Source organism: Musa acuminata, chromosome BXJ1-8, assembly GCF_036884655.1.
Source record: "Musa acuminata AAA Group cultivar baxijiao chromosome BXJ1-8, Cavendish_Baxijiao_AAA, whole genome shotgun sequence".
NCBI classification, from domain to species: domain Eukaryota; kingdom Viridiplantae; phylum Streptophyta; class Magnoliopsida; order Zingiberales; family Musaceae; genus Musa; species Musa acuminata.
This window is the reverse complement of record NC_088334.1, coordinates 9,796,271-9,812,311: the sequence shown is the minus strand read 5'-3', so window position 1 is coordinate 9,812,311 and position 16,041 is coordinate 9,796,271. Positions and strand designations below refer to the sequence as shown.

The 16,041-nt window shown below is 36.1% G+C and overlaps 1 protein-coding gene across 5 annotated transcripts; it reads right to left on the bottom strand.

The window, feature by feature from the left end:
- Positions 1 to 161: 161 nt before the first annotated feature.
- Positions 162 to 14,207, bottom strand: LOC103993153 (pre-mRNA-processing factor 39-1). 5 transcript variants are annotated; one of them, XM_009413111.3, is made up of 15 exons: positions 14,032 to 14,207; positions 12,721 to 13,185; positions 12,456 to 12,562; positions 10,367 to 10,596; positions 9,599 to 9,766; positions 8,804 to 9,164; positions 8,169 to 8,312; positions 7,136 to 7,288; positions 6,942 to 7,058; positions 6,412 to 6,492; positions 6,175 to 6,324; positions 3,134 to 3,424; positions 2,547 to 2,657; positions 710 to 856; positions 162 to 604 (listed from the first exon to the last, which is right to left on the bottom strand). In XM_009413111.3, the coding sequence occupies exons 2-14, from the start codon at positions 13,157 to 13,159 to the stop codon at positions 746 to 748; spliced, it is 2,463 nt and encodes an 820-aa protein (XP_009411386.2). In that variant the 5' UTR covers positions 13,160 to 13,185; positions 14,032 to 14,207; the 3' UTR covers positions 162 to 604; positions 710 to 745. The 5 variants fall into 5 exon arrangements, with proteins under 5 accessions (XP_009411386.2, XP_018686118.2, XP_064935005.1 ...); XM_018830573.2 differs by having other exon boundaries at positions 12,721 to 13,181; XM_065078933.1 differs by having other exon boundaries at positions 162 to 600; positions 12,721 to 13,181.
- Between the last annotated feature and the right edge of the window lie 1,834 nt (positions 14,208 to 16,041).

The window sequence follows — 16,041 nt, the reverse complement described above, 5'->3', positions numbered from 1 at the left end:
CGACCTCCGACACCTTTTAACTTTTCTTAGCAATGAGACAAACGTTATTACTAGCAGTAGATATATTACCCTTCGTTGAATCCCACAAAATCTAGGCAGCTAACAGATATAATAAAGATTTGGAGCAAATCCACTTATGATCCAAACCCAACACAAACAAAGAACCATAAAACTTGTATGGGGCTCCATACATCCAGATCATGCGTAAACACCAAAATATTTTCTGATGCAATACATTTTTGACAGAATATTCTCTGATTTAGTACCTCAACGAAAGAAGCTTTGTAATTAGCTGGTATGATCACAATGTTCAACAAACTGAAGCACAGACTATTCAGAATACACACTCCATTAAGGATCACAGTCCCACTAATCCCGCTCTGACAAACCTAACATAAAAGAGCAATATCTAGCAATATGTTCCAGGAGATACGATCAGTGCCTCCCCTAAGTGCAGTCCTATAACCTTACCTACCCTTAAGTGCTTCCCTAAGGATCTCCAAGATTGGAGGACCCACAAGCAGGCTGAATTCAAAACTGAATGTAGCTTGCAAAGAGTCGGCATGAGAGTCGGATCAACTCTTCGGGATTTTGCGCAGCCTTCCTGCCACCAAATATTTGTCATGGCATTAGCATATCACTTGAAAGAAACAAAATGAAACTCAGGAACCTGAGATGATGACAGCCAAGAAAAGGAAACAGGACTAACCTGGCTTATCCAAGAAGCATTGGTTGTCTACAAAGATCAGCTATAGTAACTTCCATAATACTGCTGAGGAGCAGGTGCTGGTTGTGAAGGGAATGCTGGTGCTACTGGTGCTGCTGTGGGCTGGGCATAACTTGGTTGCGGATAAGCCTTCAACAACAATCAACAATCATATTAAGACATGTACTCAATGGAAAAAAACAAGCAAGCAGTGTCATGCGTGAAATTAATCTCTATATAGTTTGGATCCTAATTAAAGTCAAAGATTCTGTTGTTCCTGTTTAGCAGAAAAAACACCTGAGCTTCACAGACAGCTTAAAAGACCTGAATGGTTATTGATAAGAAGGAATAAAGAATCTTTTATTAATAAACAAGCACAAAAATACTGAAGAAATCAACTATTATAAATTAATCCAACATGATCAAAACACGAGGCACTTGTATATTAAATAAGGTTAAGGATACACCCACCAACAGTTGCAGTTAAATACATAAGCTAATCCTTGAGAAATCCGCTACAATAAATTCATCCAGCATGATCCCATTAACAAATCTGGTTGGGCTGATATGTACAATCATGGCCTTCAGGGTGTTTGGCACTTCGACCTCTATATCACAACACAAGGCTCTTCTACACGCACCCTTGCTAAGTGCTTCAAAGAGGCAACCATAAAGTGGAGGCCACTTGGCACCAATGTGTGTGTGTGTGTGTGAGAGAGAGAGAGAGAGAAAGAGAGAAGTAAAACAGGATGAGAAAGGAGGTTCTTCAAAGTAAAATTTAGTTTTCTTCCAGGTTTCACTTTTCTTTTTTCAATATCCTTAATTCCATATTTGAATTTAGATCAGACCAATCTTTCGAAGCTCAATGACAAATACCAATGCCGATCCCAAATAAAACAAACTCATCAGACCAATTAAGCCCCACAAAAAGCCTCACACCAAGTATAATATATAGAAGCACAGCAACAATTCATATAATTATCAAACGATCAAAAATACTTCATATACATACAAAACGTAGAAAAAGTCGGAAGTCCAAAAAAATACAAGCGTATCGTCGACATAGCTTAACATAAATATGCGTGCAAAATGTAAAGCAATTTAACATAAATAAGCACAGTGGTATAAAGAAGTCCTGATATGCTTCGTAACACCTAACGTGTTAGACAGGACATGCCAAGTTTTGATGACTACACAAGTGTCATATAGAGGCAATGCCTAACGGTTCATGCAAGTATATGCCTATAACCATAAAAGGCTGCACACCCTTAAAAATATTTCGACATTAAATGAAGAAGCACCAATAACATGCCACTAGAGTTTAAACTTCTTGCTTGAGAAGATGAAAGGAATGATGGGATACATATCATCCGAAAAATGTAGGCATTCTGTAGAATTGTAAAATGTCTAGTCCAGTTACAGAAATGAGATTCTGCTTGATCACAAGGAGAACAATTACAAAGGTATGCGGAGGTTTTTTTTCCATGGAAAAATAATATTTGATGCTCAGGGTGTTGTAAAAATATCACCCTGGAGAGCTGCAAAGGATCAGATGCAGCTCATATTTTGTGGAAAATTAACCAAAATTCCAGATAAAATGAGGGATGGGAAGCCTTTTATTTCACTGCAAAAAAGAATGGAAGCTAAATTTTTCCAAGAATCCAAGAAATAGCTCCTCCAAATTTAAAAATTTACGAATAAATAAACAAATGTACAAGTTCATCCAAGAATATTGGTTCCGTTTCCACCAATCATAGGGCACATAAAGATTAGATATAAATGTTTAAGAAATAAAAAATATCTGACAGCCATTCTCGATAAAACTGGAAGAACCAAGTACCTCTACCTGGTACGTAGGAGGATAAGCACCATAAGCAGTGCCCTGAGGAGCTGATGTGGCAACTTGTGGCTGACCATAATTATTATAACCTCCATATGCAGCATATCCAACCTGAAAATTTTGAGTTTTGTGAAACCACATAAACATATAGAAGCAACAAACACTAAATAACACAACATAACCAATAAAGCAAAGCACATCAAAGCATCTGTAAGAAGGAACTTCGGAAGTTAACAATTAGAAATATCCTGGGATAACAAGATTGAAGATTAACAGCTCATGATCCATGTATACAAACATGATCGAGAAGAAAAAACAAAAAATTGGTGAATTATCATTTTCAGTAAATTTACTTGAGGCTTTCGGGTGTCATTATCAAATTCAGGAGGCACGTTATGGTCACAAATTGTAAAAATACCAAAAAGCACTTATGCAGCCTCGACTTCCAGAAAGCACAAGAGTCAGAAATTCAAAGGCTGGAAAGACTAGAGAGATGCCATAGCTGCACAACCCATGATACTTAAAAGTGCAGGCACTAAGAACAGTGCACTTGACTTAAGAAACCAGATAAAGCTGATGTAACATACCTGAGATGCATATCCAGGATTCCATTGAACCTGTGGTTGGGTTGTCGTCGGCCATACTGGAGCCTTTTGTCCATAACCAGCTGGCCACTGGCTCTGAGCATTTGGATAGGCTCCCATCACTGACTGACCTGGTTCTGAGAAGTTCTTAGCCATTTTAGCTTTGTCTGAAGAAAGAAAATCTTCAGCATAACGCTTTTTTGATACAAGCATGCTCTTCTGACGTTGAAAAAGCAGAGCATGCCGGTTGTCGGCCTTTTTTATCGACTGTGCATCTCCAAAGTGATCCAAAAACTGATAAAGAAAAGTTCATATAAGGAATGTTCTAAAACAAACTAAAACACTTGTATATTTGACTAAATGTACAAAAGTCAATTTATATGCAACAGATTGACAAGGACGGAAACATGAAATGAAGAAAAGAAAATGTGATCTTGTCATCAAGATGCAGAACTCTCTGCATATGAGCTGTCTGTAATAATAAGAACTATGATGGGATATCCATCATCTTGCAAGAACTATATCACACGAGTCCACCAAGTAGCACCCAAAAATAGTGGCCTAATTATAAGTATATTTAACAACAGCAATATGTCTAACCATAAAGCTGACCATATACTACAGATGGCATATTTAACCCTGTTTTTCTCAGAATGGTTTGTGTTCGGCCAAATGTCAATTTTCCTATTCCCATTTAGCAACTCCAGAATCATAAACGCACATATACAATTACACCAAAACACAATAGCCTCCAGATGAGAGACAAAAGAAACTGGACTATCAAAATATATGAATGTGCAGGTAAAGAATCGTCGGTCAATGGAGTTTAAATTCCATGTGTGAATTGTAACAAGATAAACACATACAACTTCCTGAGTAGCCATCCACACAAGCAATTAACAATATCACAAATGCATTAGAAGCACCAAAACTAGGAAATATACAAATAGTCGGTCTATTTTGATTCATCCAAAAAGCAGTAAATAAAAACCCTTAGATAATCAGAAGTTCAAAACACAACTTTCTATTTGTAATCAACCATACCCATGTGCTAGCTCTCTTTACTACTCAGGCTTCAGCAAAAATAAGTTAACATCAGCTGTACACAATTGAACATGATAAATCATGCTAATAAAATATGTACGGACTAAGGTAAATGAACATGAATTGATTGCCCATGCCTCATCACTCCTGAATATTATAGGACAGCCATATGAAATTTGGGGCTGGATCATTCTTGTTTAAGAATCTGACATCTTCTCTTAATGTAAATTATTTTCTCATCCAAAGCCTCCAAAAATAAATTAAACACCAAAATTATTAAAATAGTGTAGGCTTTTAATAATACAGATCATGTAAAATGGTAGCATCAGAAAATTTTGGATTGATGCCCATTTTTTGATGAGGATGTTACCATACCCATAATGGTTCGCTGCAAGCAGTAAATCCATCAAAGCATGAAAATATGAATAGATGTAACATGTAAGTACCCAAAAAACAACCTAAATGCACCAGAAATTTCATGCCACATAGGAACATTTGCATGTGTTTCAAAAAGATGGTACAAATTAAAAACTAAATTGAACCACACTAGTTAGTATTTCTATTTTACCATGTTACTACTACATTGCTATAATAGAAGAAACTAGCAACCACTTGATCGTGCTTTTAAAGTACTAAATTCACAACAAATACAACCATATTTAAAAGTATTAGCATTTTTCTTATGGAATTAGTATAAAGTTATAAAAATCGACATTCTCCAAATATGCACAACATAAATTTCTAACCATGATGTGCCATGTGACAGAAAAAATCTTGGCCCAAAAAAAATCAGTCAGGAAAGTGAATAAAAGAATATCCCAGCAAATTACTTTCATGCTACTCAAACTGTTTACTGTCCCTTGATTCCGTAAAACCAAGTAACATAATATAATGAGAGAGGTATGTAAAAACTAGTGGTTGAGCAGTGTATGGACCACAAGTGGAAATTTAATCCCTCAAAGTAGCCTATTCATAGACAATCAAGAAGTCAAACTTGTAATTTTGTTAAGATCTCCAAATATTCCTCAAATCAAAGGCATTTCAAATCATCAAGCCAATATGTATTCAGCTGAAACAAACGTATGTCACTACATCAAAACCAAGCACCAGAAAGTATTGGCCACGAATATTCTCAAGAACCACATAATCTAACACTAGTAAAAAGATGAAATTATTGATTATGTAAAATGCATATTTAGGCCTCATAAAGGTAGTGTTCATATAGCAAAAAGCAATCAATTCCTGACATTCCACTAACTCAAGTTACTAAGGTTATACAAAATGATATTTGGGCCAAAAATATTCCATCAGGAGAATAATTAGGTAAATCTTTCAGGGTTACATGGATCATTTGCAGCCTTGCTCATAATACATAGATCCAAAAAATGCAAGCCGCGTTGTTTAATTCCAAATAAAATCCAGGACCGAACCTGTTGAATCCCAAATACAGCAAGACTTCATTGGCCAACATTTGGAACTTGTACCAACTCAAAATATGGGCCACCTCAACCGAGTAAAGCACCACCATCTAATTATTAAAACAAATAAGTGGAAATGTGTGAGCATCATCTAGATACCTGATATTCTATTTTGTACATACTTTTTAGTTTCAGCCACCATGTACAATTGTACATGTGTGTGATATTGATCAATCCAATCCAAGTCTGGCAACAAAAAATTAGAATATGGTCTACAAAAGATTGACAATAAGAAGATTCAGAATTACCCATAACCTAATATGACAAAGGAATGTATAGCATACTTCCAAGATATAGAACTAAATCATGTGCAATATGAGCAGGACACCACCACCAAGTAAAACAAAGTAATAAATAGCCACTAGGAATTAGCATTATCAGATGCAGATCAATCACATAAACAAATAAACTCGTACGAACATGTCAACCGAAATGTTCCATAACAATAAAACTCAGTCTTGCGCAGGTAAACTACTCCTTGGTCAAATGCAAAATCTAATTGTGTTGATATAAAACTATTACCTCCAAGAGTATGCAAGAAATCTCTTCTCTATCAATGGTGCTAGCAAAGTTAGGATTCTCAGGGTTCGGGGTAATAAATTTCTCAACCAGTGAATCCAAATAATCAACACGTTTGGGTAATGGCTGTATCGACTCTAGGTGGATAACAGCCTGCACAGACAACAGGAACAACATTACCACACAACTCTGAGAAACAAGTTTACAATATGCAACCAAATCAAAATCTAACAAATAAACCTCAAGAACTGGTCTTGATAGTTGCATATTCTCAAGATGTCCAGATAACACCTCCCTTGCTTTGTCTGCATCACCAACAACCTAAATAGAAGACACATAAACTTGACAATTAGTAATTTATAGATGTTTAGTTAATGAAAAGGACAATTTTTAAATGGTTCTTGCCAAAAACAAAAAAACAACTTTACACTACAGAGTACAGATAGCTTTCATTATTTAAATTCCAAATGCTACCTATGATGGATGAACAATGATCAATTGCACATCAGTTGATTATCATATAAAAAGTGCACAATCATCCATTAAGAATGAACTGTATAATGCCCACTTTTTCAAAGCACTAAAATACAAAGTTTAGCCAAAAAAAATGATAAACTCATGCGGCACGATATTGAAGCCCAAAAGCTTTACTCATGATTCTTTCGTCATAGGTTATGCCCTTAAATATATTATAGAGAATCCAATACTTGCTTCTCCCTATAAACTCAAGTTTTTTTGAGAAACTTGTAATTTGAGAATGAACAGCTTACCAAATAGAGAAAACGTGAGTATTGAACAAGCAACAATGGCAACAGTTGGGACTGCTCCTTTCCCTGTTCAGTGCTGATAGCTGTCTCATAAACAGAAAAGGCAGCTTCTTTTTCACCCTGTATACCATCAGAAATTCAGTTAAAATTGGGACAAGGTTCAAAAAGTAGAAACTTCAATCTGGATCAATAAATACCAGCCGGTATTCCATGTTTGCATGTCTCACAAAGGCTTCCAACAGACCAGGAGAGACTTCAGAGTAAAGAATCTGATACTGTGTACGAGCACCCACGATATCTCCACTTAATTCCTTGAACCTGGCAGCAAATAGATGAATCTCGGGTTGTTTCTGTCAAAAGAAATTAATGTAGTCAATTAAATTGAGATACAGAACAAATTTACAAACATAACAACACAACATCTTCACCTTAAAGAGAAAATTAACATATTAGTTCATCCTACAGTGAACAGTTTAAGATGTTAGAACTTCTGACCAAAAAAGGCTTTTATTTCCAGCAAACATATTCACATAAAGAAAGTTGCACAAGAAGAGCTTTTACCTTTAAAAAAAGAAATTGTATATTAAACATAGAAACATTATAATTATGACTCGAGAAGTGGTTGTTCGTATATGTTCTTTGTCAAAAAAAGTATGCCATTTATCAAGTTGAGACTTTCAAATTTAATATCATGTTGATCAGTTCTGAGACATAACAACACTGTATACTATTGCTGCCTTAATTAAGAAGATGCAGATAATGCAAATTTTGTGCAATTCAACATATTCAAAAAAATAGAAATAAAGTGTTTCAATACAAAAAAAACAGACATGCAAGACAAATTATACACTTAATTAATTTAACACAACATTCCATGTTTAAAAGATTCCCAATCTTGATATAGAGCAAGGAGCATAAAGATCAAATATGAAGTCTTAAAATGAAGACTTTATGTACAACAGCAAATCCATGACAGATGTTAGCTATTAAGATATTTTTACAAATCATGTCAGCAGAAGTTTGCATGCAGGTATGTTAAAGTCCACAACAGAATGTACTGGTCGTTAAGAAACTGGAGTAAAATGCATTTTGTAAATCAAACAAAAACCAGTTGATGAAAAACATATGATCCACAGAACAAATGCAAATAGATCCATAAAACAGACGCATAAAATGTAGCAAGATTAGTGACAAATACATATATATATATATATTCAAACAGAGGTCTACCTTTACAAAGACTTGTGTTGCCCGAGCAAGGGCATTATTTGCAAGCTCCATGCTTCCACTTGCTTCCATGCATAGGACATAACGGGTCCAAAACTCCGGATAGTTGGCACAAGCAATCAGACATCTTTCATACAACTTAACAACCTGAAATAGCATATATGTAAGATATGAACAAGAAAGGAGAACCTTATTTCAACATTCAAGAAAGAAAGCATGATCACAACAAAGAGAAGAAGTACTCCATTAGCTGATCAGGGAGGCCCCTCTTGAAAGAGGGACCAACCTTGCCTGACAGATAGATGGTTAGGGGGTAAGCAAATAGCAAAGACCTGCATATATGAGATACAAATTTCAAAAACAGATATTTATGCAACACTTGATGAACCCAGAATGTCAACTGACAAATAAGAGTTCAAAGTACTTAGCCTCATAGAAACCAAACAACATGCCACGCTTTATCCTCAGTTCAATACCCCATTTTTAAAAGGTAGCTTCATCGAACATAGTACCCAATAAAGCATACAATGCAGCCAATATGACTGAACTGTAAGTTCATAGTCATTCCAAAAAGAACTGGAAGAATAAAAAACTTTGAAGCAATAGATCAGATAAAAGAAACAAAATTAACTATGTACCTTGTTGAAATCATCCCCTCTCTCAATAAAGTCAAGATAGTTGTGCCAGTTTTCAAGCTCTACATCATCAAGAGGCCTGACATGGAAGTATGGCCTTCTAATAGCTGTTTCAAAACCAATGATCTTAGAATCGAACTCTTTAGCTTTCTTATACATCTCTTCCCTAATTGCAATATACTTCTCCAACTCCTCTGCTTCTGTTAAACCTGCACTTACGGGTTTAGAAGATTGTTCTACCCCATCATCACGAACTTCATCCTCAAGAGCATGTCCACCAGTCTCCAAAGTGGAAGCCACCACAGCAGCTTCCTCTGCAGTTCGTATCTCTGATAAAGGCCGACTGGCTGCCAACTCCTTAAAGCTGAATGTAAAGTTTCAACAATTCACAAATTTAGAAGGCCACATCAGAGCAATATCATAATAATAAATTAATAGCATGGATGGCATCACTAGGTCCTTCAAAACCTGATTCCCTAAAGATCTATCAACATAACATACCACTGTACAGTCAATGTCATGATACACAAACGCCATGTGTTACAAGTGTTAAATAAATATACAATATAAAATTAAGAGATGGTACTCATTTGACCGATATGAGATTGATCATGATGATGAAGCATATGATCTTGTAGTGTCAACTTTTCCAGTCTATATTGACAGTATAGAGATAAGCACTTCCAAGTCTACAACAATGCAAGCAAGATCACGTTGGACAAAACTCTTACAGAACAGCACTATAGGGTCATAGGCATCCTAACAAAAAAAACCAAACAAAAAGTCACCAAAAATTACCAGTTAAAATAGCGATCTAATTGCTGAATGGGATTTTCCAGAATCCTTGTATATATCATGGCTAGATTACTCCAGGCCTGATGTGATTCTTCATATCTGATGTATTCATCCCACAGCTGGTATGACTGATAATCTGTCCCAACATATGCCAATCCTCGCTCAAACAGCCTAAAAGACAAGCAGAGAGGTTAGTGCTTGAATCAGTATGCAAAACTAGTGGTTCTGAACCATAGTTGAAAAGGAAAAGAACTCTCTTTTTGGAAGGGGTAATGCAGAGATGAGACTCTGGAAATTGGCACAAATGCATTGCATTTACCTTCCAGAAACAACCGTATACCATCCTGGGCATGGAGGAAAGTGTAGCGGTCATCTTAGCCCATAACTGAGTGTCATCTTCAGAGCAGCAATTTTGACTAATGTTGCACCCATGATAGCCTCAAAAATGAAGGTTTACGTAGCAGTAATTCATGAACTACCCTATCTACTATATGAACCTTTTAAAAAAAAGAAGGGTAGGAACAGAATGAAAATTAAGAAGCAAGAATATAGTTTAAAAAAAAAATATCTCAAGTGGTCAAACTCAAACAAAGAGCTAGCACAATAGAAAGCATTTCTATGGTGCATCCTTCAGCAAACCTTCCCTCCAAGGCAAGATTGTTCATGCATGCAGAATAAGGTTAGAGGATACAGCTACACTCACTAAAAACCAAAAACAACAAAAGATTATTACTGAATATTTCTATAGCAAACGAATCTTATGACAGTTACCTTCGTATAATATCCGGATCTTCATATGTTGAAATTGCAAAAACTGCATAATGCAACCAAATTTCTACTGAGTAGGTCACTGCAAGAACAGCCCGTTCATAAACCTCCACAACCTTGTCAACACTGTCCAAACGTCCCTCATGATCTGCATATTTCTTCCAGTAGCCATAACATAGAGGAAATTCAGCCAAGAATGCATCATATACTTTCCGAATTTTGACAATGTTGTTCTGCAAATAACATGTAAGAATAGCCATATCAGTTAAAATGAAAATTGTATATATCTCATCCAATATGATTACATTGAATTGACATAGAACAAGTGCAGTATGGTCTCTATGGAACTAGGTCTCCATAAATGAGTTAATAGTGGGTGACTCATTTACTGAAATTCTGATCGCAGACCTGTCTATGAGATTATAATGTGTTGTAAAAATGGAAGTCAGTAAAGCATGTTATCCTAAAACTCAAGTAATATTGTATTAATAAGAGAAGGATTGAGAAGATCGAAAATTCGAGTCATCAAGAGAAATTTAGAGAATGACTTTAGATTAAGTAGGACCAAAATTGAATACAGTATATGTTACATTAGAACACAAAAGAGAGGAATTAACTGAACTACCTTAAATACAGATCAAAGAGAGGTTGGTATAAAAATAATAAGAATGATTTTGGTGGCCCTTGAATCTGCCATGCATTAACCTCATTATCCTAAAAAACATGTCAAAGGCACTTAAAGCCCAATGGAGGGAATAATCCATAAAGGGATCCCAATTAGTTCCAATAAATGGCTTATTTTTTACACTACCTCTATGGATTTTATTTTTTTTTTCTTTTCCTCTAGACAACAAGAAATAAATTTCGAACATAATTGTACATTACCTTTCAACCCACATCTGAAAAAAGAGACTAGTAATTATCGTGCACTGCAAATGCAAGGAAAATACACATGCAAATTTGAAAGGCAAGCAAATAAGTCTTTGGTCTTCCGTATCAGCATGTCCAAAGTCCAAAAGCAATCACCATAATATGAAAAATTTTAAAATCAATTAATTTTCACAAAAAGGACCAGGTAAAGAATAAGGAAAAAAAAGAATAATAGTGCAATCAATTTCCATCCAACAAAATGACTCGTAGTACAACCTCTTACTTTTCTGGGGCTACAAGAGCAAATAAGAGGTTAACTTACAAAACCAATCAAAGCTATTACCAGAAGCAATAAAATGACAACTTGAAAGATAGCACAGTCAACGATAAGTTATACAACATATTATTCCTAATATATCAAAACCTCAGAGCTCAAGAGGTGCATAAAGAGAGAAAAGGAAGAAGAAATTAGATAAATCAGACCATTAGGAGAATACATAAATATGAGTATCATGGTCAAGAAAAATCAACTTTCCACTCAAAAACTGATGCAAAACTAAGATAAAGCAATAACCTTTCTTAAAGTCGCAAGACACACCCAACCTTCACCATAGACATAGGCCACAAACACTCTTCAACTAATCCAGATGATATCCAATTCTACATCAAATGCCCTCTCATTTAAGTGCAATATTAGCTATGAACTGTACAAACAAAATTCAAATTTCCAATAAAACTAATATTAATTTGTGAAAAAATCCATGAGGCAACACAACCTCAAAATAAGCTTAAAATTCAAAAAGACTCAATACTAGAAGAGCTAGTAGTCATTGACACAAATAACAACCACATTTACAGATTCAACATGTGGCTCTATCTTATCAGTCTGAATCTTAGCTTCCCACTCAGTTGCCCTATTTAGGTCCATAAATTAGAGAATCTCAGCATAATTATAATGTTACGTTGGCTATTTATGATTCTCAACAAAGGACTATTAGTTCCTGCTACATGTTTTATCTGTTGCTGTCTGTACCATGGGAACACTGTTTTATTGGTTATCCAATTAAGAATGAGTATATGGCTACATGTTTTATTGCAGTATCTAACAAATTATAGACATCACTTATCTAAAATGAGTCCAAGAAATACTAAATGAACTAGCTCCAGTCAAGTGCATATTTAACAAACAGAAGTATTTTCAGATAACAGAAGAACCACATACTTCAGCGACTTTCTCCGTTTCCTCAATAAGTGCTGTCCAAGAATTGAAGTCTAAGCAATTTGCTCTAACCATATTCCACAACCTATCTTCCTCGGCGGAATACACAGCTGTAACAGGAAAAGGTATAATAAGTTAAATTTTACACTAGATGCAACAAGATAGAAAAGTTAATCAAAAAGTATACCAGTGCAACAACAACAAAAATCTACAAAGTACATTCAAGAAAATGAAAATTTAATCATCAAAATGTAGAAAGGCTCAGTACCATCCTCATATGCTTGCTGAACAATGGCTCCACTGGTGTCAGTAGGCACGCTTCCGTTCTCCATAGCTCCAGTAGATTGGTAATTTGCCATTTCACTAATACTTCCATTAGCAGTATCATACCCAACCACCTGTGTCGAGATACCAGCCATATTTTCATGACTAACTGTTGCAGCACTAGCATTGGGTTCATATACCACACCAGTTGTAGCTTCTTGTGAAACTGGATTTAAATCATGAGAGTAGGTATTCCCATCATCAGTACCAGAACCATCTAGTGAAGAATGAGCTGTAGCACCAGATGATACAGAATGAACAAGGTTGCCATCACTCATAACACTGTCGGAATTGGTTGCCATGTTCTCAGCAGGAACATGATCTGAAGAAGTATATTCAGTGACAACGGATGCTTGATAGAGTAAGGGTTGACTGCCTTCCATCCTACACTGCCAGCTAGCCTATCTAGCTATCAAAGACAAGTCAGTGACACGTGAATGCAAAGTGCACAACAAATACTCGGTATTAGATGTTGGAGAATGTAAACAGAGAAGGGACAATAAATTGACTTAATCCATCACTACTATAGAAAAATAATGCAGATCAAAGACAGATTCTAGGCAAATTAAGTAATGCATCAAGACTAAAATTAGATATACAATCCATCTTAATGGAAACAAAAAAAAATAATGGCATCACACGTTTTAACACAAAAAAAGTCGTTCAAGATGCACCAATAATGACTATACTTTGGCAAAATATCAGATGTCCTGTTTTCCTAAGCAAAAAATACAATATCGTAGCTATATTAGAATCAAATTTTACAGGCTTACAATCCTTCAAACGAAAAGCAACAAGCCAAGAAACCAAGACTACATATAAGGTGAGATATAAAGCGAAAACCTAGCAGCATCCATTTGTTACTCGTTTGCGGTGTTTCCACACACAAGGGAATTGGTGCACATGAGCGCAATTAAGAGAAATAAGACGATCGCGAAGAGTTAAAGCCAAATATAGGTAACACCGACAATGATCTTGCAAAGACGATCGATTCTTTATGCCATACATCCAAGTATTATGTAAATCCTGACAATTTTTCCTAACTACTAAGGATTGCACGATGATAACTTAAAAGAATCACAGATTTAACCCCAAACAAAGAAAAAGTGATAAATGAAGCCAGAGCCTTTCGATATAAATCTTAAACCTACAACATAAATAGGGCTAACCAAGACATTCGCAACAACTGGAACATATCCAGAAGACAGAACCCTAACCCTAGCCTAGCGAAGACATTTGTCGAGAGAGGTAGTACCTGCAGAAGAAACTAGGGTTTGAGGAGTTCGATGTCACGGCGAGACACAGAGGCGCAGCAGCAGCGGCGACACGGCAGCTGCAGCGGCGACAACGAGACAACAGCGCAGCCGAGCGCGCGAGCGGGGGCAGAAGCACTGCAGACCAGTAATCGGTGAGAAGCCAATCGCGATGGATCACAAGGCTTGCCGCATTAGGGCTTCCGTATATATAGACATGTGCACTCGTCACTAACGAACAGATCCGCACGCGCATCGCACGTGCCTAGTGATAAATTGCTGCTTGAACCCAACCTGACCCACGGTCAAGATTTCTCGCGGCGTATGCAGCCCAATGAACAACGGATCGGGTCGGATTGGATTACAACAAACTAGATCCAATTAATTATACCTGTTTTAATACTAAATTGATATATGTGATCGGGTTAACATTGTTGGTCTATATAATAATGTTCATCGTACAATTAGCCTAGTTTGGTTCATGACGATCGGAAAGATAAAAGAAAATAAAATGCGTGAATACATGTATGTATTCATCCATGGTTGTTTCATAAAACATGTTAATCTGAAGATATATATATATATATATATATATATATATATATATATATATATATATTTCAATTCCAAAAGGGGTCTTCGATCGTACCGTTAAAACTTAACTACGAATTTAATTGTATGTGGATATCTTTGCTTGGAACAGAATAGGAATGAATCAATACATGCTCAAATGATAAATCGAGGTTATGCACGGAAAAAAAATAAACTAATAACTAATTTGAAAAACCAACTCGTGAGGTTGAAAGTAGACACCAACTTAGCTATTGGTCACAGTCGAACTGAAATGAAAAAAAAAATGGATATTAAAATTAAATATTTTATATGACCATTAAGTATGTTTCCATAATGACAGTGTACATAATAGTGGCTTCTCCAGACATGGAATGCTTTAGAAGGATCCAGCCCGATACGAGTCACGTGACACTTGAAATGAGCAGTCTTGTATGAACTCCCCGATCGAATCTCGCAATAAGGTGACTTACACACAAATTCCAAACACGTGAGGATTTGGAAAAGCAAACCAAATTAACCATCACCTTCGAATGATGACAAAAACTATGCCAACAGATGTATGCGCAATACGTATACGCGAATGACAGTTAAACCTTAGAGTAAGATCGATGCTTTCGAAAATTTTAAAGTAGCCAAGATGTAATACACGACTAATTATAGATTGGCTAACGTGGTTAGATTTCTTTAGTATTATTGTTTAAAATTTTTATAATTATTAAAATAAATTATTTAATCTCATTTACTATGATGTCATTAGTTTTATCGTTAAAAGATACAACACATATATGAGTGACATAAAAAGTATGAGCAAAAAGATAATTTCAATAATGATGACGGACGACAACACTGTGGGTGGTTATTATAATGATGGTTGACTAGAACGATATAATGGTCCACATTATCGATGTTAATCATAACATCGATGACGAGGAAGAAGAGGGAGGCAGAGTGATGAGGTATTTACATCGGTGTCACAGTGCTTTACCTCCTCTTCTTCCTCTGATGCCACTATGCATCTATATCAATGCTGGAGAAGGAAGAGGAGGTAGGTGAGGCATTTGGGTCGCCGACGATGAGAAGAGAGGAGGAAGAAGAGGCAAGTGAAGCAGAGTGATGCAACATAAATACCTCAATTGCCTCCTTTTCCTCTTCTGATACCACATTGTTTTACCTCACTTGCCTTTTCTTTCTCCTCCGATGCCGACATAAATACATAGCAATGCCGGAGGAGGAAGAAGAGATAGAGCGATGTGACACCAACGTAAATGCTTTACCTGTCTTCTTTTGCTCCTCTAACACCGATGCAGATGCAGAGCAATATTGGAGGAGAAAGAAAAGATAGAGCAGTGCGATGCGACTTAAATGCGTCATCTCTCTCTTATTCATCCTCCGACGCTAACACAAATGCCTCACCACTCTACCTCTTCCTCGTCAATGTT